Source organism: Panthera onca, chromosome C1 (genome assembly GCF_046562875.1).
Source record: "Panthera onca isolate mPanOnc1 chromosome C1, mPanOnc1 haplotype 2, whole genome shotgun sequence".
Lineage (NCBI taxonomy): Eukaryota > Metazoa > Chordata > Mammalia > Carnivora > Felidae > Panthera > Panthera onca.
Genome location: NC_138346.1, coordinates 197,407,162 through 197,432,642, shown reverse-complemented (window position 1 = coordinate 197,432,642; position 25,481 = coordinate 197,407,162). Strand labels below are relative to the sequence as shown.

Sequence of the window (25,481 nt, the reverse complement as noted above, 5' to 3'; positions counted from 1 at the left end):
TATTAAGAAGAGTTAAGTATTTTTAAACTGTCTTTTTAAAAATTTTTTAATGTTGATTTTTGAGAGAGAGAGAGAAAGAACCTGAGCAAGGGAGGGGCAGAGAGAGGGGAGACAGAGGATCCGAAGCGGGGCTCCGTGCCAACAGCAGACAGCCCAATGTGGGGCTCAAACTCATGAACTAAGAGATCATGGCCTGAGCCAAAGCCAAAGGCTTAACCAATGGAGCCACCCAGGCAACCCTAAACTGTCTTTTGCTTATATGTATCTTCTGATTTTTACATACTAAGTACCACTGCTTTTTTAATTTAAAGAAACAAAAAGTGGGATGCCTGGCTGGCTCAGCTGGCAGAGCATACAACTCCATCTTGGGGCTGTACATTCAAGCACCATGTTGGGTACAGAAATTACTTAAAAATAAAATCTTTAAAGGGGCTTCTGGGTGGCTCAGTCAGTTGAGTATCCAACTCTTGGTTTCGGCTCAGGTCATGACCTCACAGTTTCAGGGTTCGAGCCCCACGTCTGGCTCTGCGCTGGCAGCACAGAGCCTGTTTGGGATTCTCTCTCTTCTTCTACCCCTCCCTTGCTTGCACTTTCTCTTTCGCTCAAAATAAATAAACCTAAAAACATTTTTTTTTATTTAAAAAAAATTTTTTTTTTTTTTTTTACATTTATTCATTTTTGAGAGACAGAGAGAAACAGAGCACAAGCGGGGGAGGTGCAGAGAGAGAGAGAGAGGAAGACACAGAATCCAAAGCAGGCTCCAGGCCCCGAGCTGTCAGCACAGAGCCCGATGCGGGGCTTGAACTCACAAACTGCGAGACCAAGACCTGAGCCAACATCAGATGCTTAACCGACTGAGCCACCCAGCGCCCCAAAAACATTTTTTTAATGAATAATAAATAATAAAATATTTTAAAAAATAAAAGGAAACAAAAGTAATTTTGAAATTAAGATTAAAAAGCGGTATCATGTTATAAAGCCAACAAACATATAATTACAGCCAGAAGCCTTGCTCCTTTAAAAATTTTCCTCCAAGGCGCCTGGGTGGCTCAGGCAGTTGAGTGTCTGACTTCAGCTCAGGTCATGATCTCACACAGCTCATGAGTCCGAGCTCCACGTCAGGCTTTGCCCTGATAGCGTGGAGCCTGCTTCAATCCTGTGTCTCCCTCTCTCCACCCCTCCCCTGCTCTCTCTCCCTCTCAAAAATAAACATTTTAAAAAAATTTTTTAACAAAAAATGAAAATTTTCTCCAGTAATGCCTAATCCAGTGACTACCTATCTTCAATGGGTCACCAACATCTTTTTATAGTTGCAGGACAGTGGCTTCTGCCACTCTCGGAGTCTATGGCCAAGGAATCCACAGGCTGAAAATAGTATCGCATAATTCAACCAGGCTTAAAGGTGACTGAACAAGCTAAGGGCACACAGGCCTGGAATCAACTTACACACTGTGTACACACAGTTAAGAAGCTCAGGGAATTATAAATATAAATAAGCAGGAACAGTGATATCCTACAAGTGTCCATCATTTGGTTAACTAAAGGGTAAAAGTTATTCTAATTGCTAAAGGACTTTATTTTTCAGAGAATGGCCTTCTTCTAAAACAGACTCAGGAAAGTTGTTGCTATTACATGGAGTCAGTAATTTTAAAACACTTCAAAATACAAATAAAATCCTATTAAAATGAACTCCATAGTAGCCATTCACTGAAAGGTTATGGTACAGTTTTTTATAGTAAATATTTGTGTCCTTATGAAAGTCAAAACCTCTTCTGAACTCCATTTTGCTATCTGTAAAATGAGAGGGGTAGATTTAGAATCCCTAGGAGTTCATCCAGCTAAGTTTACTCTATAAATACAGCAGAGAAAATGAAAGATCTGACATAAAAATGTTACCTATAATACCTTTCCTCCCCATAAGGTTTTGATCCTTGTAGATGATAGTTACGACTGGTAAGTAGTTCTGGAGTAGCTTTTTATCAAAAGTGGCTAGAATATTTGAGGCAGACCTGGGTTTCAGGGTCAGAGACAGTTCTACTATATGTTGTGTACCTCTAGCCAAATTACTAAATTACCAAATTGCCTTGAACCTCAATTTCCTCATCTGTAAGAGGAAGAAAATAACAGTACCTATACCTCATAGGGCTATTCTGAGTAGTAAATAATATAACGCCTAAAACTGCGCTTTTTTTTTTTATAAGACTGATTATAACGTTGGGTACATACTAAGTATTCAATAAACATTATTTTTATTATTAAAAATCTGACAAAAGAACTGCTAATTACGTAAAAAGGATATTAAAAAAACCAGCACTAGACAATCTCCCCAAATTCTATAAGTGTTCTTTTAAAAACTGTTGTAGGGGCGCCTGGGTGATTCAGCTGGTTAAGTGCCCAACTCTGGATTTCGGCTCAGACCATGTTCTCATGGTTCGTGAGATCGAGCCCTGCCCTGGGCTCTGCGCTGACAGCACAGAGCCTGCTTGAGATATTCACACACTTTCTCTCTCTCTCTCTCTCTCTCTCTCTCTCTCTCTCTCTGTCAGCCCTTCCCCTGCTCACTCTCTCTCTAAATAAATAAACTCTAAAAAAAAAATTGTTATAATTAACTCAACCCAATTTAAACAGAGACTGGGAAGGATGACCACCCATATTCCAATCACAGAAATAAATGGCTTTGTGGTAAGAGATTTCTTTACTAATGGTGTTCACTTATAATGAAACTTTACCTATAAATCGACCGAAAAAGTAGACCATACTACAATCTTACCTCTGTGAACTTGTTGAGGGTAGCATTGGTAGGGTTGTGAGTTATCAGAAAACGCATGTTCTCATAGGAGATCTCCACAGGGGCTGGACGGTTCATTATGGCAAATAAAAAGTGTGAGCGTGCGTGTGTAGGTGTGATGGGGAAAATGAAAAAAAAAAAAAAATCAATAAATCTTGAAATGTTTCACAGCAGAAAACATTAAAAAGACCACTAAAATGCCTAGTATCAATCAGTGTTTTCTCTATTCAACTTGTTTATTCTTTAAGAAGCTTCTCTCTTCAAGGTAAGCAGAAGTATTTAGAATCCACTTGAATCCAAATTCAACTTGGGCCTCAATGTCTGCAGATGGATACCTTCGGACTCCAAAAATTCCAACTACATACAAAACTGAAGTAGCCTTTACTACATTTAGGCACTAGTGAGACAAGTGAAAAGTGTAGGTTGCTTTCCACTTTTGTTTACTTGATGCTTAATTTTACTGGAGTCATTAAAAGAAATATGCTTGCAATAAAAAAAAAAAAAAAAAAAAAAGCCAACTGTTTCTGAGGCCAGTCTCGGTGTCCAGAGTCTTCAAGGCAATGTTAATTATGGCACATAGAAGCCCCAAGCTCACTTGTCAGCGAAAACGCTGTGCTGAGCCTGGCAGAAGTCTGCCCTCACGCTCAGAATCGCCATAAATGTGCAACGTATATTCCAACGAAAAACCTAGAGGAGAAAAGCAGAAATAAAATGAAGTGGAGGTTGACAGCATAGTAAACATGATGCTCAAAGTCATGAATACATTCTCTGTGAGCCCAAAGAGCTCTGAAATGCTGAAATGCCACCAAGTTTTAATTACTGTCATCTATGAAGACTAGGATAAAAATGTATACCAAGAGTTTTAAAAGTCCAAAATTCAAAAGTGTGTTTTTTCTTTTCTAAAACGGGATTCAGCAAAATTTCTGTGTCAATAAGATTATTTGTAACTCAAGTCATTTTTTAAATGACTGAATTTTTAAATTCACTTAAAATAATTACTAAAAGATCCTTAAAGAACCTTCCGTCCATAGGCTCCTCGTAAAGTTCACAGCAATCTTATTCTTCTGCTTTGATGGTTAAGTCTTTCATAGACACACTTTGCTTAAAATAAGATACATCTGTAAATGGATGAAGGATGTTTACCAAAATTCCACTCTGAGGACTGAATTCTTTCTATCCAAAGGATATGCAATGGCCCCCAATTATAACACTAGTCCATAAAGTACTTTTTGAAAAATTAGCTTATTTTCCTCACAACTGAGTACTTATTGCTACCTAGAAGGAATGAGGAAAGAGCATCAGAAAAGTGAAATGACTTGTCTAGGTAAATGTCTTCTGTTAATCCAATGTTTTTCCAATGTACCACACATAATGCCTGCTACCTCAACTAATGCATGAATCCCATCATCTCATTTCTAGCCCAGTTTACTTCTTTACTATTTCTCACATCACATCTCTTGATCTCCAGAGTACAAAGCATCTAAAGGTCATTGATTCACACAGCATTCTTCTGCCCAAATATTAATCCATCCCCAAAACAAGGCAAAAAAGTGGCAGAATTTTTTAATATTATTTTGGGCCTGCTGCTTTGAAACACAGTAACCTTTATAGTTAGCTCAGTCAGAGTATCAAGATAATCATAAATTGCTCTGGGGATGCCTGGTTGGCACAGTCCGTAAGGGTTTGGAAGTGAGGATTTGGGAGTTGGAGCCCCACCTTGGGGGTAGAGATTACTCAAATAAATAAATCTAAATAAATGCATAGCTCTGGAAATAGGGACAGGGTCTAAGTTCTTTCACTTGCCTCTTCTCAGCCACCAGTAAACGCTTATTTAGTAGTCTCTGAAAAGATGATTTGACCAGATAGAAAAAGACATGGAAGATAATGGCTACAGAACCATTTTCAGGAAGAAACTAAAATACATCTAAGAAAGAACCTAAGCTTACAAACTTTCAACCTATTCTATTTACAAGTCATCTTTTTATGATATTCTTATGGCACTGTATTTTGTTGTCAGTGACATACTTGTGACTATGTTAACCATGGACACAAGCACAAAACACATAAGAAATCCAAAATGGCATTCTAAGAACTTCAATACCTCAGCAGAAGTTATACACTACAGTAAAAACATGAAACTTCTATACTCAAACTAAGAAAAACAAGAATATACACCACCACTTTCCCAACTCCTAATTCTAACTCTAACCACAAAACACAGCCACCTTAGATTACACATTTCATAGAGTACTACTCCCTGTGCAGTCAAGGAATTTTAAAGCTACAAGAAACTTAGCAACTACTCTGACCTTTGGTTGGGGGGGCGGGGGGGGGGGGGGGGATGATGTTTGGGAGGCAGATTAAAATGACTTAACTAAGACCACATCCCTAATAAGTAGCAGATCAAGGACAAGAACCCAGATCTCCTAACTCCACTCATGTTTCCAATTTTGACTAGGAGGAACCCACATATTTTTCAAGTCATAATTTTTTTTCATGCAACTGTAACTTTTCTTCAAATATTTGCTTGGATGTTGATCTGCAACTCTGTGACCTTAAATAAGGGGAGAAAAGATTATTAAAGTAACCACTCAACAATGGTTTGCATGCAGTGAAAAGCAAAACACAAGGAAATTCTAACCTGTTTGAATCCCTTCGGTTTAACGATGTTATCACAGCTAATATGTGTGTCAGCTGAGGAAAAGCACTGAAAGACCTGCTTTGTAGGGATGGCCAGGCTTAAAAGGTTACAGCTCTAGCATTAAGTTTTCTACCTAGTCTCCAGTGTTTGTCTGCTCAGCAAACAAAACAAATGTTATCCCATCTTACTTCTCCAACTTCATTTTAGAAGAACCACTTCCAAGGATAAGGATAATTCGTTATTAGATTTTCAATTCTTAACACCATACTGAGATCCCCAGCAAAGGAATTTCTGCCAAATGAAACAGTATGTTCTATCAATGTTAACAGATACATGATAAAAACAAGCTTCTGCTCCTTCTCCAGCCCCCCTCCCCAGTTCAACTACACATCAACAGTTAAATGCTCTTGCACCTGTCAATTCAGATAAACTAATGTTAATTCCTGTAACAGACATAAGAACACAAAACAAGCAGTCTGTAAAAAAATCATAAACAACTCACCACAGCTGGAAAATACTCAAAAGTTACAAAGGCCTGTTATTTCAGCATAAACTTAGCACCTGCACATCTTACAGGAAAACTTTCTTCTAAAACTGTCTCACTGGCATTAATTAAGTAATGTTATCTTTTAGAGAACTTAACTTTTAAAATGTTGAATTTGGGACATTTCCTATACAACATTTCCATTTTTAACAAAAGATGGTAACTTCACTGCAGGATTAGAAGGAATGGTCTGTGACAGAAAAATCCATTTGATTTTTTTTTTTTTTTTTTTAAGAGACAGAGACAGAGCAGGAGCAGGGCAGGGTCAGAGAGAGAAGGAGACACAGAATCCGAAGCAAGCTCCAGGCTCTGAGCTGTCAGCACAGAGCCTGACCAAGGGCTCAAACTCACGAACTGTGAGATCATGACCTGAGCTGAAGTTAGAAGTTTAACTGAGCCACCCAGGCGCCCTGCAACCGTTTTAATTTTTTTTTTTTTAATGTTTATTTATTTTTGAGACAGAGAGAGACACAGCATGAGCAGGGAAGGGGCAGAGAGAGAGGGAGACACAGAATGTGAAGCAGGCTCCAGGCTCTGAGCGGTCAGCACAGAGCCCGACGCGGGGCTCGAACTCACGAACTGTGAGATCATGACCTGAGCCGAAGTCGGACGCTTAACCGACTGAGCCACCCAGGTGCCCCCCTGCAACCGTTTTAAATTAAGGAGACGAAGAGAGGAAAGAGGGAAAGAGAAAACAGAATAAAGAGGAGACTGGAAACAAGCAAGCAGAGGCCTACCAAGCTAAGATAGTGTACTGCCAGAAAGACTAAGTCAGTAACACAACAGAGACTACTTAAAGCTTTGAAAAGCAGTGTATTAGAGTTTAAATGTCCTGTGTCAAGTCTAGTCCTAACATCTACTTAGATGAGAATCAAAAACCAAAATACATGAAATTATACAATAACCATCAGTTAATCATGGTATATTCTTAAAAAGGAAAACTATGCCGAGGTTAAAAAGAATAAAACACATCTATGTGAAATATGGAAAGATGGCTAAGAGACTAATAAGTGAAAAGAGCACATGATAGTATGAACAGTATATACAGAAATATCTGTGAGTGCTGTACAGCTTTCATACCCATCAATTATCTGGAGAGTTACAAAGAAGTAACAGTGGTTGTCTAGGGGGTGGAAGGGACTGGAGCTGGAGGCCAGAACTCTGAATTACTCTACCATAATACATACCTTTTGAAATGTTTTGTTTTTCATATATATATATATATATATATATATATATATATAACTTTTATAAAATTCTAGGGTATGGGATGCCTGGGTGGCTCAGTCGGTTAAGCATCCGACTTTGGCTTAGGCCATGATCTCTCCATTCATGAGTTCGAGCCCCATGTCAGGTTCTCTGCTGTCAGCACAGAGTCCACTTCAGATCCTCTGTCCCCTTCTCTCTGCCCCTCCCTTGCTTGTGCATACACGAGTCACTCTCTCTCTCTCTCAAAAATAAATAAATATACTTTTTAATTAAAATGAAATTCTAGGGCGATAAAGAACCCTACAATGATTTACAATTTACGTTCTCAGGGCACCTGGGTAGCTCAGCCCATTAAGCGACTGACTTGATTTCAGCTCAGATCATGATCTCACAGTCGTGAAATGGAGCCCCACATCAGGCTCCACGCTGGGCTGTGAAGCCTGTTTAAGATTCATATTCTCTCTCTCTCTCTCTCTCTCTCTCTCTCTCTCTCTCTCTCCCCCTGCCCCTCCCACACATGCATACTCTCTCTTCCCTCCAGCCCCCCAAAAACTAAAAACTACAATTTACATTCTCAACAGTGCTATAACCATAGGATTACAAAGAGCCTTAAGAGAGAGCTAGTCACTCTGTCCCAGGCAGGGACACTCTGTCCCAGGCAGGCCTGTACCTACACAATTCCAGACAGTTTTCTTCTTTGTTAAAGATATTAAATTATTGGGGCACCTGGGTGGCTCAGTTGGTTAGGCATCTGACTCCTGATTTCAGCTCAGGTCATGATCTTAGTGTTTGTGAGATTGAGCCCCAAGATGGACCCACACTAACAGCCTGCTTGGGATTCTCTTTCTCCCTCTCTGCCGCTTCTCCCACTCACACATGCATGTGCACTCTCTCTCAAAATAAACAAACTTTAAAAAAAAGTATTAAATTATTGAGTAACATTCAGGTTCCTCTTTCGCAACTGTAATTCTAAGTTCAAACATCAATGAACAGAATTTGAGGGCAACCCAAACTTACTAGGCATCCTTTTAAAAATCCTGTCAATCCACTCACATCAAGTTTTCCACTGAGAAATTACCCCTATTTCCAAATTAAATAATACAATAAACCCTCTAATTTGATGGGTCACACCAGTATTCACCAAATTAAAACAGTAAATTATAACATAAATGCACAATAAAGAATTCTAGACCTAAGAAAAAAACTAAGAGCAAAGGTCTAGAAAAACAAGTAAGCATACGTTTACTGTTGCTTTTCTTACCAGAAATTCTACAGGAAGTCATGCAAATTTGAGTCAGCTTGGTTTGTACAAACAGGCAACATGAAAGCATTATACTGCATATAAGGCTAAAACCTTGCAACAATCTCTTCCTAAAACAAATTCATCTCACTTCAACAAAGACACCAGCACTTCTCTTAAACTAGAAATGAATAATCTGTCAACGGTAAAGAATTCATTCTTCTGAAGAGTTAAGACATCCTCCTTGCAATTTGGCTAATTAACAATTTATTAATAATTCAAGTATATATTAGACATTTCCTATGCATCATATACTTTTATAGATGCAGCAAGAGCAGTAAACAAAAATTCCTGTCAGGGTGGACCTTATATTTTAGTAGGCAGAAAAAGACAAACTATGCCACTGTTACAGAGGAAAATGCAAAGTAGGGGAATCTACAGTGCCAGAAAAGAGAGGCATTCCAATTTTAAATAAGGCTATCAGAAAAGGCCTCACTGAAAAAAGTGACATTTTATCCAAGACCTGGGGGTGTGAGCCAAATAGATATTTGAGGGAGCATTCTAGGCAAAAGGGATTAGCTGTTGCAAAGGTTATGAGGTGGGGCCATGCTTGGAGTGTTCTAGGAACAGCAAGGGGGCTAGTGCTACCAGAGCAGAGAAGGCAATGGAATGAATAGGGTCAGAGAAATAAGAGAGCCTTAAAGGTCAATGTAAGTATTTCGGTCTTGTTCCAAGAAAAATGATAAGGTTTCAAGGAAGATTGACAACTTATGTTTAAAAAGACCACTCTAGCTGCTATGTGGAGACAGATAATACGAGTAGTGAGGGCAGAAACAGGGAGATCTGGTAGGAACCACTGCTAGCCGTATCAGGAGAGAAAGAGCTTGGACCATGGTAATAGCAGTAGAGGATAAGGAGGGATCAGTTTCAAGATATACTTTGAGGTAGATCTGTCCAGACTGGATGTGGGGTCTGTGAAAAAAGAAGGCCCTGAGTAACTCCAAGAACTCAGAGAAGCCTAACTTAATATTCTGAGTCTATTCAAACAATGGACCATAAAATCACCACAACACCACGCAAGAAGAGTAGGGAAACTTCTGTATCTACTGCATCCTGACCATTTGTGGGAAAATGTATCTTAAAGACTTGTTAATTAAGGAGAACTCAACTTCGCTAATGAATCTTCTAGTTACCTGGTCTCAAACTGAAATCGTACTCTTCTTTCATACCCTACCAACTCATCAGAGCCTTGTAGAGACAACAGTTCTACTCTCTCTGCTACTTTGTTCATCCCTCGATGGTTGCCATTTATCAAGCTAAAATTGATTTATCAAGCTAAAATTGTATACATCTGGATCCGTGAACTTAGACAATTCAAATTAATGTTAGTTCCCCTCCCCTCCCCTCCTACAGTGGCAGGGAGTTGATAAGGAAAGAGGTATCATTAAATTCTACACAAATTAGGATCCAAAATATCTGTAAACAAGCTAAAAATACCAAGATGCTTCTTTACTGCTAAAAAAAAAAAAAAAGTTTCATAGTTACTGTCTTGGTTATTCCCACTTTTCCACTTCCTCATTTAAGGAGGGAACTTGAGAATCAAGTTCCAGTACAGAAATCAATAATCACTTATATAAAAAGAAATCATGACCTTGATGGTGGGAAAGTATCTTAACATTTCAGAACCAGCCTAAGATACATGGCCTGCCACTCAGAAAGGAAAGTCATTAACCAACAATCGCACCTGCTTCTGAGAACAGTGACCGTTATTTACTGAAGTCCTGTGGGCTCTGTTCCCACTCAAATGAAAAGGGAGTGGTTTTCAAATTTGTATGTGCCCTAGTGATTAGAAGTACTTGTCATTTTCTAGTAATTCTTACCTCTACAAATAACTATAAGATGAAAACTGCATTAAATATTTTCAATACCACACTTGAAAATACTTACTTTTCAATTTTGTACTTTACTGTTTCTCTAAAAATTAGCAATTCTCCAGCTGAATTTGTCCCAAAAATGTTATTTTTCCTTTAAATTTAAATAAAATGTAAACGGTAGTAACAGGACTATGGCCAGTTTTCAGTTTTTCCAAAATAGTCATTTGAGGGGCGTCTGGGTGGCTCAGTCGGTTAAGCGACAGACTTCAGCTCAGATCATGATCTCACAGTTCGTGGGTTCAAGCCCCAGATTGAGCTCTGCGCTGACAGCTCAGAGCTTGGAGCCTGCTTCAGGTTCTATGTCTCCCTCTCTCTGTGCCTCTCCCACTCATCTGTCTCTCTCTCTCTCTCTCTCAAAAATAAATAAACATTAAAAAAAATTTTTTAGGGGCGCTTAGGTGGCTCAGTAGGTTAAGGGTCCGACTTCGGCTCAGGTCATGATCTCACAGTTCGTGAGTTCGAGCCCCACATGGGGTGAGCTCAAGCCCCACTGTGGCCTCCGCACTCCACACTGTCTCTCTCCCTCTGCTCCTTGCTCACTCACGCTCTCTCTCTCTCTCTCTCAAAAAAAATTTTTGTTAATTTTAATAGTTATTTGAATACTGGTAATAACATTAAAAATCCTAACAGCACAATTCTAATATTGGGCTTAATCTTATTGATTTCAGTAAATCTTTTGTTATTTTTTATTATTATTTTAGAGAGAGTGTATGAGCAGGGGAGAGGGAGAGAGAGAAAATCCCAAGCAGGCTCCACACTCAGCTGAGAGCCCAACGCGGGGCTTGATCTCACAACCCTGGGATCACGACCTGAGCCGAAATCAAGAGTTGGGACGCTTAACCAACTGAGCCATCCAGGCAACCTTTAAAATCTTTTAAAAGTTAAGTTAAATAGCTCTATTAAATTGATTCTATTTATTCACACTTTTCCTTTCTAGGCAAAGATATTACGGCTATCGTCTTCACGGGCTTTGCATTTGAAGACTTTAGTTTACGTGCACTTTAAGACTCCCAATGTTATCAAGTTTAAGTTCACTGTTTTCCTAAATAACTGGTAACCTCCTTTATATAATAATAACTATCTCAAATTCAGCAGCACTCCCGTATAATTAAATTCTAATATTTGTTTTTTTCCTTTCTTACCTCCTTTAACCTCAAAAGGCTAAGTAATTTTCCTGGAAAACAATTTAAGTTTTAATCATTTTAATTTAGTTTCCAACATCACTATATGTACATTAACCCAGAACCACTGAATTGATTATTTCATTAATAAAGAAACACATTTGAGGTTCTGAACTTCAACTGTAATAATGCAAATTCAGTAGTGAAAATCCAGAAAAAAAGAAAAAGAAAGAAAGAAAATCCACAAGGACACCTGGATTCATCCTGTCAACACCACTTTGAAATATTTTCTGAGCTATATCAGGACAGTTAGAATGACTGTAACAGCTGTGAGTTCCCTGAGGTTGCAAAATAGATACTTGGGAAAAGGTTATTTGAATCACCTTTCAAAATAACCTACAGCACAGGAGGAGCATGCAAAGTAAGAACTTCCAGGCTATTGTTAGCATTATTTAAAATATATGTTTCAGAGCTGAGCAGTTTATGGGTCAGCTTAACTCTTTCATTTCCCCATTTTGTCAAATATATTGAACATTATTTAAAGGTCCTGTTTAAATATCCACCACTGACAGGGAGGGAAGGAAGCTATGCACAGGATACAGAATAAAAAACATTCCAAATTACATCTTGTCAGCATAAATTCTTTTGTTTGAGCCCCAGAAATTTTTCTGCTGTTAGGGCATTTTGGTCCAAGTTTCCCCTAAAACCGGTTAAGTTACACTTCACTTCCTCTCCTAAACTTGCTTTTTATAAATTACATTGTACTTCACGGCCATCTCTCTCTGTGTACTCACTGTAATACAAGACAGACAAGAACCCAAATCATTCTATTTGGAGCTGCCAGTGGCCTTTTAAAATATACTGTCTACCCACTAATTGTCCATGAATGGCTTGATGTTTATTTTCATAAAACACAACATTCACAATCTTTAAAAACCATACAGTGAAAGCAGTTGTTTCACATTAAAACACGAGAGTGAAGTAAAAATGGTGAAATACCTCTATAACACCATGTCAAGGGATTATTATTCTTTGCTCACCAGTTTAGGTCAACATGGATTCACCTTCCTTCTCTTCCAACTTAAAGAATGCAAAAGGTACTCTTTCTCGTCCTCTTCCTCCAAATGCTTACTGAGATGGGGGACAGTATGCCACCTCTGAACGATACTAAAGTGCAGCATATCCAATAGAACAACGAGCCTTTGTGGAGCTCTTTGTGCACACCATACAAACACTATCCAGGATCAAGAGCCTAAAAGAATCCACGTGGGTGAAAATATTTGATGAAGGACATTAAAATTTCATACTAATGCCACATACTTTGAAGACACAAGTAAGTATGAGCAGAATGGAGGAGGATTATGACTTCTGAGGAAAGGTAAAACTTTTCTGACAAGACTGTAGAAACAGTGAAGGGCCATGGTAGCATGCCTTGAGAAAGGAAAGGAGTCTTTGGTTAAATAACTCTAGGAGGCCTTGACCATGCTGAGAATTTCAAACCAATTTGAATGCAATAAAAGCTTTTAAGAATTTAAAAGTAGGAGTAGCAGTCAGGGAGTGACTCTTTACTCAATGACAGAAAACAAATACGTCACATTGGTGGACATCTTCTGATCTACGAGCACGTCCATAGTTACAAGCTTCACAAAAACAGACTCTCAACTTACTAACTCCTACCTCATAGGTGAATTATTTTTCCTAGTAAACAGAGAGAGGAGTTTAACTAAATTCTACTTGTTGACGACCTCCAAATGAAGATCTCATTTCACCAGAAAAACAATTCAGGGCATAGTCTATGACTTAAATTTGGACTGCTTCTCATCTTGAAAGATCTAAATTATTTGAGTAACTTAAACCAATCACCAAAGGAAACTTGTTTGCATCCACACGTGTGGTATGAAGAATAATGTCACTAGAATCTATTGTTTCTCCATCATATCCTTCTCAATTTGCTGACAAACCCTGCCGATGACTCATATCCTTCTGCACTAACCAGTCATTCTGCTCCCTCATGAGAGGCTTTTCATAAATAATGGAAAGTAAAAAACACATCAATTTGTTTTGCTACTAAAAACAGTAAATATCAGCATATGTCTATAAATCCAATTTACGGATACCGTGGTGATACAACCTAGTGAACGTCTCCTATAAGACTGCTCAAATCTCAACTAAAACTAAAAGAGGACTACAAGAAAGCAGACTGAATTTGAATTCTTGTCAAAGGATACATTAGTTAAGAGCCAACATTTTTGACCACTGCAGAAATAAAAACACAAAGTAATTTATCTGATCTGCTAAAGCAAATATATCATGTGTGCATTTTATAGCCAAAAGAATTAACATTTTCTGAGAAGAATGAAATTTCAACCCAAAAATACTATGAAAGGAATTAAATATCTCTAAAGGTAAAGACCATTCTAATGGTCAAAATATTTTTTCAAAACAGGCTCAACTAGAAAAGAGTCACAGAAAAGCTTAAAATCCTCTATCGTTTAAAAAGGCAATGTTGGGACGCCTGGGTGGCTCAGTCGGTTACGCGGCCGACTTCGGCTCGGGTCACGATCTCGCAGTCCGTGAGTTCGAGCCCCGCGTCGGGCTCTGTGCTGACGGCTCAGAGCCTGGAGCCTGTTTCAGATTCTGTGTCTCCCTCTCTCTCTGCCCCTCCCCTGTTCATGCTCTGTCTCTCTTTGTCTCAAAAATAAATAAACGTCAAAAAAAATTAAAAAAAATAAAAATAAAAATAAAAAAAATAAAAAGGCAATGTTGTGCAATGTAAATTTATATTCAAATGATGAAATTTAGTTTCTAGGCCCCTTAAAATGAAGTAGATGCTGTATTACAGAATGTATGGGTAAGAAATCCGTGCAGGCAAACAAAAAACATTTGTATTCAAGTAACAAAAAACTGTTGGTATAATCTGTCAACTCCTCACAGTCATTTTGTCAGGAAAGATTTTGTGCCCTGTCAATCTATGCTGATTGAACAAATAGTTCAGGGAAAACCACCGTAAGACGTGCAGAAGGGTCATTTTCTGACCCAGGTCCTGTTAACTCCACAGGGTAACTGTGGAAAGTGGACAGAGCCCACAGTGCTGTGCAGCTTCTTTCTTAGAGGTGCTAGACTAGTGACAATTTCCGTTCAGCCCAGATAGATCTCCACTACTCCAAGGAGAGAAAACATACATACAATACCTACTTGGGCTCTACATCAAGCAGTCCTATAGGGCTCCAAGTCCCAAGACAGTGGCCAGAAGTCAAAGGAGCTAGAGAATGTGGTTCAGTCAGTAAAACAAAGGGTAACTAGAGAAAGCGACCAGACACCTCTATACGTATGCACTAGCCCTAAGGATGAAAATGGATAAAAGGCTCTTCTAACATTCCAGATTAACAGACTCAAATCACCATTTCCCCCAAAATTTGTAATTGGTGGTATCCATTGTTCATTAACAAACCCAAGGTACAAAATTATGTGAACTGTAACATCACAGACTCTTGCTTTATTTTAGAAAATAATCAGGGGCGCCTGGGTGGCTCGGTCGGTTAAGTGTCCGACTTCAGCTCAGGTCATGATCTCACGGTCCGGGAGTTCGAGCCCCGCGTCAGGCTCTGTGCTGACAGCTCAGAGCCTGGAGCCTGTTTCAGATTCTGTGTCTCCCTCTCTCTCTGCCCCTCCCCTGTTCATGCTCTGTCTCTCTCTGTCTCAAAAATAAATAAGCGTTAAAAAAAAAAAAAAAAAAAAAAAAAAGAAAATAATCATCAGTCTCTATATAACCCAACTAGTGTCTGAAGAAAACTCTCAAAGCAACAATATCACCAAAAGAGCAAACAAAAAACATGCAGGTAACTGAAGTATCCTTTAAAAAAAAAAAAAAAAAAAGAAAAAAAGAAAAAAAACCCTAAAAACTACATTTCAAACAAAAGACCAACTTCTTTAAGTTCATCTGCTTATGTATTTATTTATTTATTTAAGTAATCTCTCTCTACCCAATGTGGGGCTCAAACTCATGACCTTGAGATCAAGAATCACATGCTTCTCCGACTGATCCAGCCAGGTGCCCCAAGGCCAACTTCTTTAACATCTACTTAACTCCTATATACCTCCCTATAAAATGACCAGAGTTAACTCAAAAATCAAGTTTAGCCAGAGATTTAAGTACCTTAAGCCTCAAGGGGAATTTTTTTTTTATCCACTGCCATCTATTTACCGATACTCTTTAACTTGGATTCCAAAACCTGGGATTCAACAACTGATTCTATAAATCAATTTCTTTATCTGTACAATTTAAAGAATGCCACTTACTCAAAGGATTATTATGAATTTTAAGTAAGATTTATGATTCAGCATACATAAGATTCTCAAGAAGGGAATGTTGAAATTTAAAGTGTAATAATGTTGGACATCACAAGTATCCTATGACCTCAAAATCTCTACCACTGCCCTACTCAATAAACATAACTAAATCTACCACGTTAAAATGATGGATCTTGATATTCAGTTGCTCAAAACGTTTAAAGATCCCCAACTTCTTGAAGAAATCAATCTAACTTGGGTTTCACTCTAACTTAAGTTTCACTCTTCCAAGAGCAACAGCTAAAAATTTATGCACTGCCCCTCTGCACCTTATCTGTAAATGTTTTTTCTAGAGGCTTCACTGGTTAACAATCCCATATTCCAACAAAAAGGTACAGTATAAAACCCTGTTAAATGAACCTTTACTAAATTTCAACTTTGTCTCAAAAATCATAAAAAGTTCTATAACTATTACATACAAAACTTCTACCTTTGAAAGAAAAAATGTTAAGGGGCACCTGTGTGGTTGTCAGTTAAGCCTCCAACTTCAGCTCAGGTCATGATCTCGCGGGGTCTGTGGGTTCGAGCCCCACGTCCAGCTCTGTGCTGACAGCTCAGAGCCTGGAGCCTGCTTCCAATTCTGTGTCCCCCTCTCTCTCTCTGCCCCTCCCCCTGCTCACACTGTCTCTCTGTCTCTCTCTCAAAAATAAATAAACAAAAAAAAAGTTAAGACAAATTGTTAAACAAAGAGCTAAATCTTAAGAAAAACAAATCTATTTTACCTCATTTCACACAAATATCTTTTCAAGGAAATATGAGACTTTCAAACTTTTTAAGAAAGTTATACACAAAAGCATTCAAACATTTACTCTTCCTAGTGCCACCAAAGTTCAATGATGTTGTAAATGATTTCTGCCTATAAATTTGGTTCGTTCAAATTAAATATTACTAGACTGACTCATGGAGGGAGTGGTTTGACTTTTGCTGTTCTGAGTCAGAATATACCCAGTTCAGCAGTTCTAAACAATTTTTCATTTGTATAGGTGTCCTAAATGCTAGCTTTTTCCAGTTACTAAATATGACAAACTGTTGCCTTAGAAAGGTCTTAATGGTGATAATATTTTGAATCTATATAGTTCAATTTATAATTAACAAAGTGCTTCCACATGTATTTGCTCACTTGCCTTCACAATCTGAGTTAAATATCTCATACAGCTGAACAGAAAAGACTTTCACATAGGAATGACAACTTCTAGTTGACTCTTAACCCCAGTAACTCTCTCTCTTTCCCCCAAAATAAAAAAACATAAAAGGCTGATGGGTTTCTTTAATCAGACTTTCCTCTCCCAGACATATCCCAGGTGCCTCATAAAAACTATGTCTCAAAGCACACACCCTGGGGCCCCAAGAGTTTCAAGGCAGAATCTCCACCCACATAAAAGCCTAGCTTAGGCCCCAAAGAGCCTCAAGTCAGCATCTCCTAAATGATCCCTTTGCCTCTGGCCATCTAGTCTTCTGCATTAAATTCAACATTTCTCATCTGTAGAAGCTGCTGGGTCACTGTGTGGTTGAGAAACCTCAAAGTGAGACAACCTACTGCGAGGGTGGTGATGGTGTAGTGGAAAAACCAAGGACACGAATCAGACAGACCTGGGTTTTTAATCCAGCTCCAATTCTTATTATCTTGTGACCTGGGACAAGTTACTTAACCTCTTTGCGTCTCTATTATCTCTTCATCTCATCACTGTAAGTCATTGAGGGCTCAGCACTGAATCCCCAGTGCCTAGCAAACAAAAACCACTCAGTATGTGCCAAATAAACGTAAGTGAGGATCGCTACAACCTTCACAGTAGCTGTGAGATTTAAATGAGAGTGTATAAAAAGTACCTGGTGCACAACAGGCACTTAATACTAATTAGTCCAGTCCCCCACTGAATATTAGTTAACAATACTATTCACTACTTCTGAAAGCAGAGAGCATGGCATGCTAGTGAATGAGAAGGACACTCTAGAAAAAATATAATTTCAGACTTCTAATTACACGTAGATGCTTTGGTCTATAATTCGATTATGTCTACTATCAAAAGGACTACCTTCCTCTTTGCTTATCATATTGAAAGACTCCCAACTTCTAAGAAACTTATCATTAAAGTGTAAAATCCATACCAAATACTCTTTATCAAAAACCCCTACTTCCACAACACAAGAATCTGGCAAAGTCCGTTAACAATGTCTATTCAAGGGGCGCTTGGGTGGCTCAGTCAGTTGAGTGACTGACTTCAGCTCAGGTCATGACAGCTCAGAGCCTGGAGCCTGCTTCGGATTCTATGTCTCCCTCTCTCTCTGCCCCTCGCCCGTTCACACTCAATCTCTCTCTCAAAAATAAATAATCATTAAAAAAAAAAAAGTCTTTTCACTATCCAATATGAAACAATTTTGAAAATGTCAGATCAAAATACAGGCAAACAACTTCTCACCATCTTCACCAACACAAGTGATTCTGGAGCCTTAATAATGTGTTGTTCCGCCGCCTTAATTTCCCTTCGCACATTGAACAAGGCATAACTTCACTCACTTCCTGTCTGAAACTACTGTAAATAACTACCATATTCTAATCCAGCACCAGTTGTAGTTTGGTGATTCCAAACAGACAAGGTCGTCTATGGTGATGCTAGAACTGCGGAACACTTTATATGTTTGTTTCTTGACAAACTCCAGGGAATAATAAACTAGCCTGTGGTTCATCATCATCATCATCATCATCACATTATTTTTCCTTAAGAGTTCTTCTCCAGAAGGGTAGAAAAGAACCAAAACCTAACAAAAATTCTTTCCACTTACCTAACAATAAAATACCTTTCACCTGAAAAACCAGCAGTACTTGTACAAAACCGTCTATGCCTCTGAACACTCTAAAGACAAGAGTCGAGGATCCTGGGCAATAGACAAGTTAGCGTTCAGAGGGCCAGACTAGGTTGGGATGAAGACCATGTCCTTGACAAATTTAGAAATTTATATGGATGTCATAAGACATGGGGGAAAACATTCACCCTCCCCCCCCTTCCGAAAAAACACGACCGTTCTTTTAGAAATCGCAGAACCAGAAGATTATAGTGCCATTGGAATAGACTCCTATACCGTTTCTTCATACTGGAACCCAGGAACAAGACGCTCTTGGACAGAACTCTCTAACCGAGGACACGCGGGTTCACTATCGCCATACACAGCGATCACGATCACGGGGAGTCTCCAGGATGCCCGCTCACACGCTGGACAATCGCAGGCACACCCTTCCACGCTCCCTCCTCTGCCATTCACCCTCTCCCCGTCCTCCCTCTCACGCACCACTCACATTCCCCCCCACTCTACCCCATACACTGACCGCTCTCTCCCTCTCCCGCTTCCTCACTCTCCCCCATTTACCCCTGTCGCCTACGCACACTCCCCCAACACACCCCCACTGCCCTCTACACTCCGCCCGCACTCACACACACACACATTGACCCCGGACACGGCCCCCAACTCTCCCATCCACACCCCCCACTCCGTCTTCCTCACCCCATATGCACACCCAGCCCTCTCCCCAACTCACACTGTCCCCCTCATGCACGCACATTCCCCACACACACACTCCACATTCTTGCACACGCACAGTCCCCCCTTCCCCACCCACCCTCGTTCTCCACGCTTCCCGGCTGCGCTCCCCCCGCCCCCGGCCCGGCCCGGCCCTCCTTCCGGGGACGTGTCTCGGGCCTGCACTAATGGCTGCGGCGCCTCCCGCCCTCCCCTTCCCCGAGGCCCCGGGAGCCGGCGCGGGGGCCGCCCGGGAGGAGCGCACTCACGCTGGCGAGCTGGGGACTGGGCATTGAAGTCCGGCGGCGGCGGGAGCGAGGAGGCGCCTCTCTCCTCAGTCACCTCGGCGGCGGCGGCGGCGGCGGTAGCGGTGGCGGCGGCGGCGACGACTCCCCCCCAGCCTTGGCGCGCGACACCCGGCCCGGCCCGGCGGCGGCGGCGGCGCGTGTCCACGAGTCCGTCTTGCTGCTGCTGCTGCGGCCGCTGCTGCGTCTCCTGCTGCCGCCGCTGGCCCCGCTCCCGCCGCTGCCCTGTGGCGTCACCTCGCGCCTTGCCCGGCCGCCGCTGCCGCTCCAGCCGCTACCGGACGGACGACGGTTACAGCCCGGCCGATCGCGCCGCCGCCACCACCGCTGCGCGCGCAGCCGGAACCAGCTCCTGCCACCGCCCCTCAGGGGGCGCTGCGGGGCGCGGCGCGCGCGCCCACTGGCCCGCCCCCCGCGCCCGCTGACTGGCTGACCGGCCCGCTCGCGGGGCGGTTGAGCCCGCCCACCTACCCCGCGGGGCGCTGACCCACTGCCCTCGGCGCCTCCCCAGCTCCTCCTCGTGGTTCGTTCCGCTCCGCGCTCCCGGCTGCGGAAGGCGCGTCCATGTGACCGGGGAGGGGGGGGAGGCGGAACGTGGCCTGGGGAGTCGTTCGCCCACGCCGCGGCCCCCTCAACCCGCACCTGGGCAGAGGCGAGGGCCGGTGGCCGCTGTGTAACGTGCAAGGTCGAAGGGCTTTTTCCCGCATCCCGAGCCGCGAAGCCTGGGGCCAGATCCTGATGGGACGGGGCGGCGACCGAGCCCTTTGCCCGGGGATTTCCAGCTCAGAAGTGACAACCAGGGCAGCTCAGTACTTGGCTGCCCTTTCTCGAGGCCCCAAATAAATAGCGTGTGCGTCTGCAATTGTGAAGGATGTTTCTGCTTCTCTCCCCGCCCAACTCCGCGCGACACACACACACACACACACACACACACGCACGCAAACACACATCCTAGGAACCCTCCTTGACAGACCAAAATTCAAACTTCCGGGACGGAACTTCTTGGGCAAGTTATTTCCTCTCTCTGAGTATTCTCAACTATTAAGTGGAAATAGTTAGCTACCTCATAGGGCTCTTTTCACATACCAGTGATAATAATGTATGAAAAATGCCTGGGTTTCCAACCCAATGTCCCCTGTAACGACAGAGATTATCCTGGAGAATCTACTATTCTCTCTTGTGTTTGGAAGGTGACCACAAATTCTTTAATTCTTTGCCAGACCACGAGTTCTGAGTTTGGGTTTGGAAAATGTGGTCACCGGTGAGTTGGGAGAGTGGTCTGGGCCACTACTGGATGGCAGCCAAAAAGAGGAATTCCAAACTGGCTTGGGAGGAAGAGGGGAGGCTCACCCATGAGGGTTGGGGAGGGGGGCTTGATCTCCCCTGTCCACCCTAAAATGTCTCACCTGCCCAGAAATGCCACCCGTCCAGAAGGGGCTCCTGCCCCTTAGGCTGCTTCCCCTCCACCACACACATGTTCATCTGGCCCTGTGAGGAGAAGCAGTGGTCAGCAGTCATCATTAGGCCATCCCCACAAGGTAGACCTGGAGCATTGCTCCTGACCAGAAGGCTTCCATTAGAGCTTAGCAGTAAAAAGAAAGGTCTTATGACTCAGCCACATTAAGCCACAGAACAGAACCCAAGATGTTCACCACCAGCAGGTGGCCCAGGAGAGGGTATTCCAGGGCAAGGCTGGCTGGCAGGACTGTGTGGGAGTTGAGAGGCCCTCAAGGCCCTTGGATGAGGAGCACAGGCTCAGCTGCCATTTGCACTCTGTCTGCCTCCAGCAGGCAGCATCTTCTACTTCCCGGAAGCACAGACTTGAAACAGAGAACTGCCTCCTCCACAAAACTTGCGCTGAGTTTCCCGGCCATTGATTCTTCCACTAAAGTCTCAAAACACCTTATGCAGTCCCCTGTCATAGCACTTATCATGTGTATTGTAAATGCCTATTTTCATGATTCTCCCCTCCTTCGATTGACCTACCTTGGGCAATCTAGTACATGGTTGAACAAACGAATGAATCTTCCCTCATCTAGCTCTCAGCCTGGCCCTAAGATGTCAGTGAATAATACAATATCAACTAAGGAAAACAATAATGGCTATGATAGTAGCTACCAATTATTAAGTGTCTACACTATTCTTTTTTTTTTTTTTTTTTTTAATTTTATTCATTTTCAGAGGCAGAGACACAGAGCCCGAGCAGGGGCCGGGGCAGAGAGAGAAGGAGACACAGAATCTGAAGCAGGCTCCAGGCTCTGAGCTGTCAGCACAGAGCCCAACGTGGGGCTCGAACCCACAAACCCTGAGATCATAACCTGGGCCGAAGCCGGGTGCTTAGCCCACTGAGCCACCCAGGTGCCCCACATGTACAGTATTCTAAGCCCCAGGTAAATTGTTTTTAAATATATTATCAAGTTTACTCTTCAAAATAATACTATAAGGAAGGTATCATTCTTATTTTGTCTTTTTTTTAATTTTTTTAATGTTTATTTTTATTTTTGACAGAGAGAGAGAGAGACAGAGCATGAGCGGGGGAGGGGCAGAGAGAGAGGGAGACAGAATCTGAAGCAGTCTCCAGGCTCTGAGCTGTCAGCACAGAGTCCGACACGGGGCTCGAACCCACAGACCGCGAGATCATGACCTGAGCCGAAGTCGGATGCTCAACCTACTGAGCCACCCAGGCGCCCCTTTTTTTAAAATTTTTTTAAGTTTATTTATCTATTTTGAGAGAGAAAGGGGGGGGGAGGGGCAGAGAGAGAGAGGAAAGAGAAAATCCCAAACAGGCTCTTCACTGAGCGCCAGGCCCGACTTGGGGTTCAATCTCACAAACCATGAGATCATGACCTGAGCCGAAATCAAAAAGCCAGATGCTTAACCAGCTGAGCCACCCCGGCACCCCTATTATTCTCATTTTAAAAGGGATTAGGGGTGCCTGGGTGGCTCAGTCGGTTGAGCATCGGACTTCAGCTCAGGTGATGATCTCGTAGTTTGCAGGTTCGAGTCCCACGTTGGGCTCTGTGCTGACAGCTCAGAGCCTGCAGCCTGCTTCGGATTCTGTGTCTCCCTTTCTCTCTCCCCTTCCCCTGCGCACGTCTGACTCTCTCTGTCTCCCCCCCCCCTCAAAAATAAATAAACATTTAAAGAATATTTTTTTAAGGGGCAATTGGAATTTCAGAGAGATGAAGTGGCAGAACCAGGACTCAACCCAGGCATCTGCCTCTGAAGCCCAAATTAGCATATTAGTCTCTGACTCCAATCAATAATGGGTGTCCCTCAGAGTAAGCTGGAAACCCTTCTGAAGTGTTAGAAACACTGGCCTCCGAGAGTGAAAGGCCTGAGACCATGATGCCACCATACCCCCAGGACAGCAGGGGAATGCTCTAACCCCTAACATGAATGACCTTGTCCAAACGGTTTCCCAAGGAAGGCTGCACACCTCAAACAGATCAGGAACTGGGCTGCAGGTGCCTTATTATAGTTATAAACCACCCTTGGCAGTGAGTTTCACACATAATGAGTGCCCTGACTTCATCCACTGCCTTTGCTGAAACCTTCCAAGTGCCATTAGCTTATTAATCTACCCAGTGCCCCTGTGAGGCAAAGCTGGCATTATTCTTGGCTGATTTTATAGAGTGTTAGCTTCTTAAGAGCAGAAGCTGTGTGGGCCTGCCACACACAGGAGTTAGACATAATGGTGATGTGGCAAAGAAACTGAGACCCTTGGAGAAGTGGTTTTAGATAGAGGTGGGGACACAACCCAGGTGCCTGGTTCCCACCCCAGGACTCTAGGCTGTTTCCTGTGGCATCTTTGCATTGCCATGTAGTTCCTGGGTGGCCTTGGGAAGTTACTTCATCTAGTCTCAATCTCCTCATCTGTAAAATTGAAATGGTAACAGTGCTTACCTCCAAAGGTAGTTTTGAGCATCACGGGAACCAGCGTATATAACTCAGGTAGAACCACACCAACACCAGACACATAGTGAGTGTTCGATAGGGGCGCCTGGCTGACTCAGCCAATACTCTATTGAGCAACTCTTGGTCTTGGGGTCATGAGCTCGTGCCTCACATTGAGTCCAAAAATTACTTAGATAAATAAAACGCAAAAAAAAAAAAAAGTGTTCAATAAATATTAGCTACTATTACAACTATGAGAATGGTACTGGGCACTGTGGAATGAATAAATGGAATAAGTTTTGTTACCCCTGGTTCTCAGAGTCTATTTCAAAATTGCAGGCTCTGTTCCTTATTACTAGCTTTGCGACCTTGGACACGGGGCTTCACTTCATGAATGAACCACTGTCTTCATCTGTGAAATGAGACAGTTCTGAAATGAAGATCCTGAAGGTGCTTTGTAAACGGTCAAGCACTGTGTAGACACGAACCGTGGTTTTGTGCTATGACGGTACAGGAATCCCAGTTCTGCCCCTGAAATCCCTGACCTGTAAAGTTCCTTCAGGTGTAATATGGGATGGGGATCACATCGCTCTCAGGGGGTCGTGGGGGAAAACATTAAATGATTAAAGGCGATATATTCTAGTGCCTAGCACGGTGGAGGTGGGCCATACATGTTACTTCCCTAACCCCCAACGAGTGTTGCTTTTCAACGTCCTAAAGTAAAGGAAGCTGCAGGATGTGGTGGGAAATGTATAAAACCAGTAATAGAGCTGGGATTATTCTTGCCACCGTGTGGCCTTGGGCAAGTTATCTAACCTCTCTGAGCTTTCAGATTCCTTGCCTCTAATAAGAGATAAGGTATGTCTACGTTGCAGTTTTAGGAAAACAAGACTGATTGACCAAGCACAGACCTTGCCTCAGAGGAGGGGCTTGCTCAATAAATGCGAACTACTAACCAATGTACTGACAGACCTATGAACTACTCTTATGAAAAGGACCCAGTTGGAAGCAACGACCAAAATTCCCCAACCCGACACCAGATGCGGTCATGAGCTGCAAAATAAACGATCCAGCCTCTACAAAGTTCAGCGGAGCTTGGGAGGTGCCCGCCCAGCACGGCTTAGCTTGTCTGGACCCCAAGGACCGGTCAGGAGAAAGCCAAGAGAGGACCCACCCCCTCCCAAAGTGATAACCGGGGAGGAGGAGGCAGGGGGAGGAAGGAATGTACTGATTCACCGCCCCACCCATCCCCTGCTTCTAATCTCTCTTCCGGAATTTTACAGCCCTCTTGTACTCGGGCGGAGGCGGAGGGGGCAGGGCCCCAGTTAAGGCCGGCAGCAGAAACCACCCCCCCCCCCCCCTCCGCACACACACACCCTGCCAATCAGCTGCTGCGGGAAGCCTGGGGATTCAAGCATGGACCCGTGCAGTTTGCTCCCTGCGGTGCGTGCTGTTGGAGGGGAGCCCCGCGGTGGGGGAGAGGAACTGTGAATTGCGACCGACGGCCAGGCTCGCTCCGGGTGGGTCTCCGGGTGGAGAGAGTTCCCTCGCCTCTAGCCGGTAGGAGCTGGAGAGCTGGAGCTGAATCCCGGCTGAGGCCTGAGTGCGCTGGAAGGCCGCGGCCTCCTTCAGGAACCTTCCCGAGGCCAATCGGCTCTCAGGATCCCCATCTCCACCGCAGTCAGGTGTAGCTGGATTTCAACCAGGAAACCAAAGAGAAAACGACTTCAGGACCTGGCGGCGAAGGAGTGGGAAAAGTTTAGAAACTTTGTAGAAAAGGTAGCTCAGCCACCTTTTTGGACCCTCCTAAGGATAGGGGCAACTGCTCCCGGACAAGGTGGGGATCTGCTCCAGGCGGTACGGAGAGTCAGCGGTGGACTCCCCAGAACTTGAACCTCTGAAGCTGCCCCGCCTTCTGGGTTCCGTTCGCAGCATTCTC

The 25,481-nt window shown here is 42.8% G+C and overlaps 1 protein-coding gene across 2 annotated transcripts in view; it reads right to left on the bottom strand.

The window, feature by feature from the left end:
- Positions 1-20,306, bottom strand: part of PTP4A2 (protein tyrosine phosphatase 4A2) — a 31,472-nt gene extending 11,166 nt beyond the window's left edge. The window contains exons 1-2 of one of the 2 annotated variants that reach the window (XM_060624439.3): positions 20,288-20,306; positions 2,771-3,475 (exon numbers count right to left, since the gene is read on the bottom strand). In XM_060624439.3, the coding sequence (XP_060480422.1) occupies positions 2,771-2,866 (96 nt within the window). In that variant the 5' untranslated portion in view covers positions 2,867-3,475; positions 20,288-20,306. Of the gene's footprint in view, positions 1-2,770; positions 3,476-19,609; positions 19,995-20,287 lie in introns of those variants that run through there. The other variant, XM_060624438.3, reaches the window with a different exon arrangement.
- Positions 20,307-25,481: the final 5,175 nt, after the last annotated feature.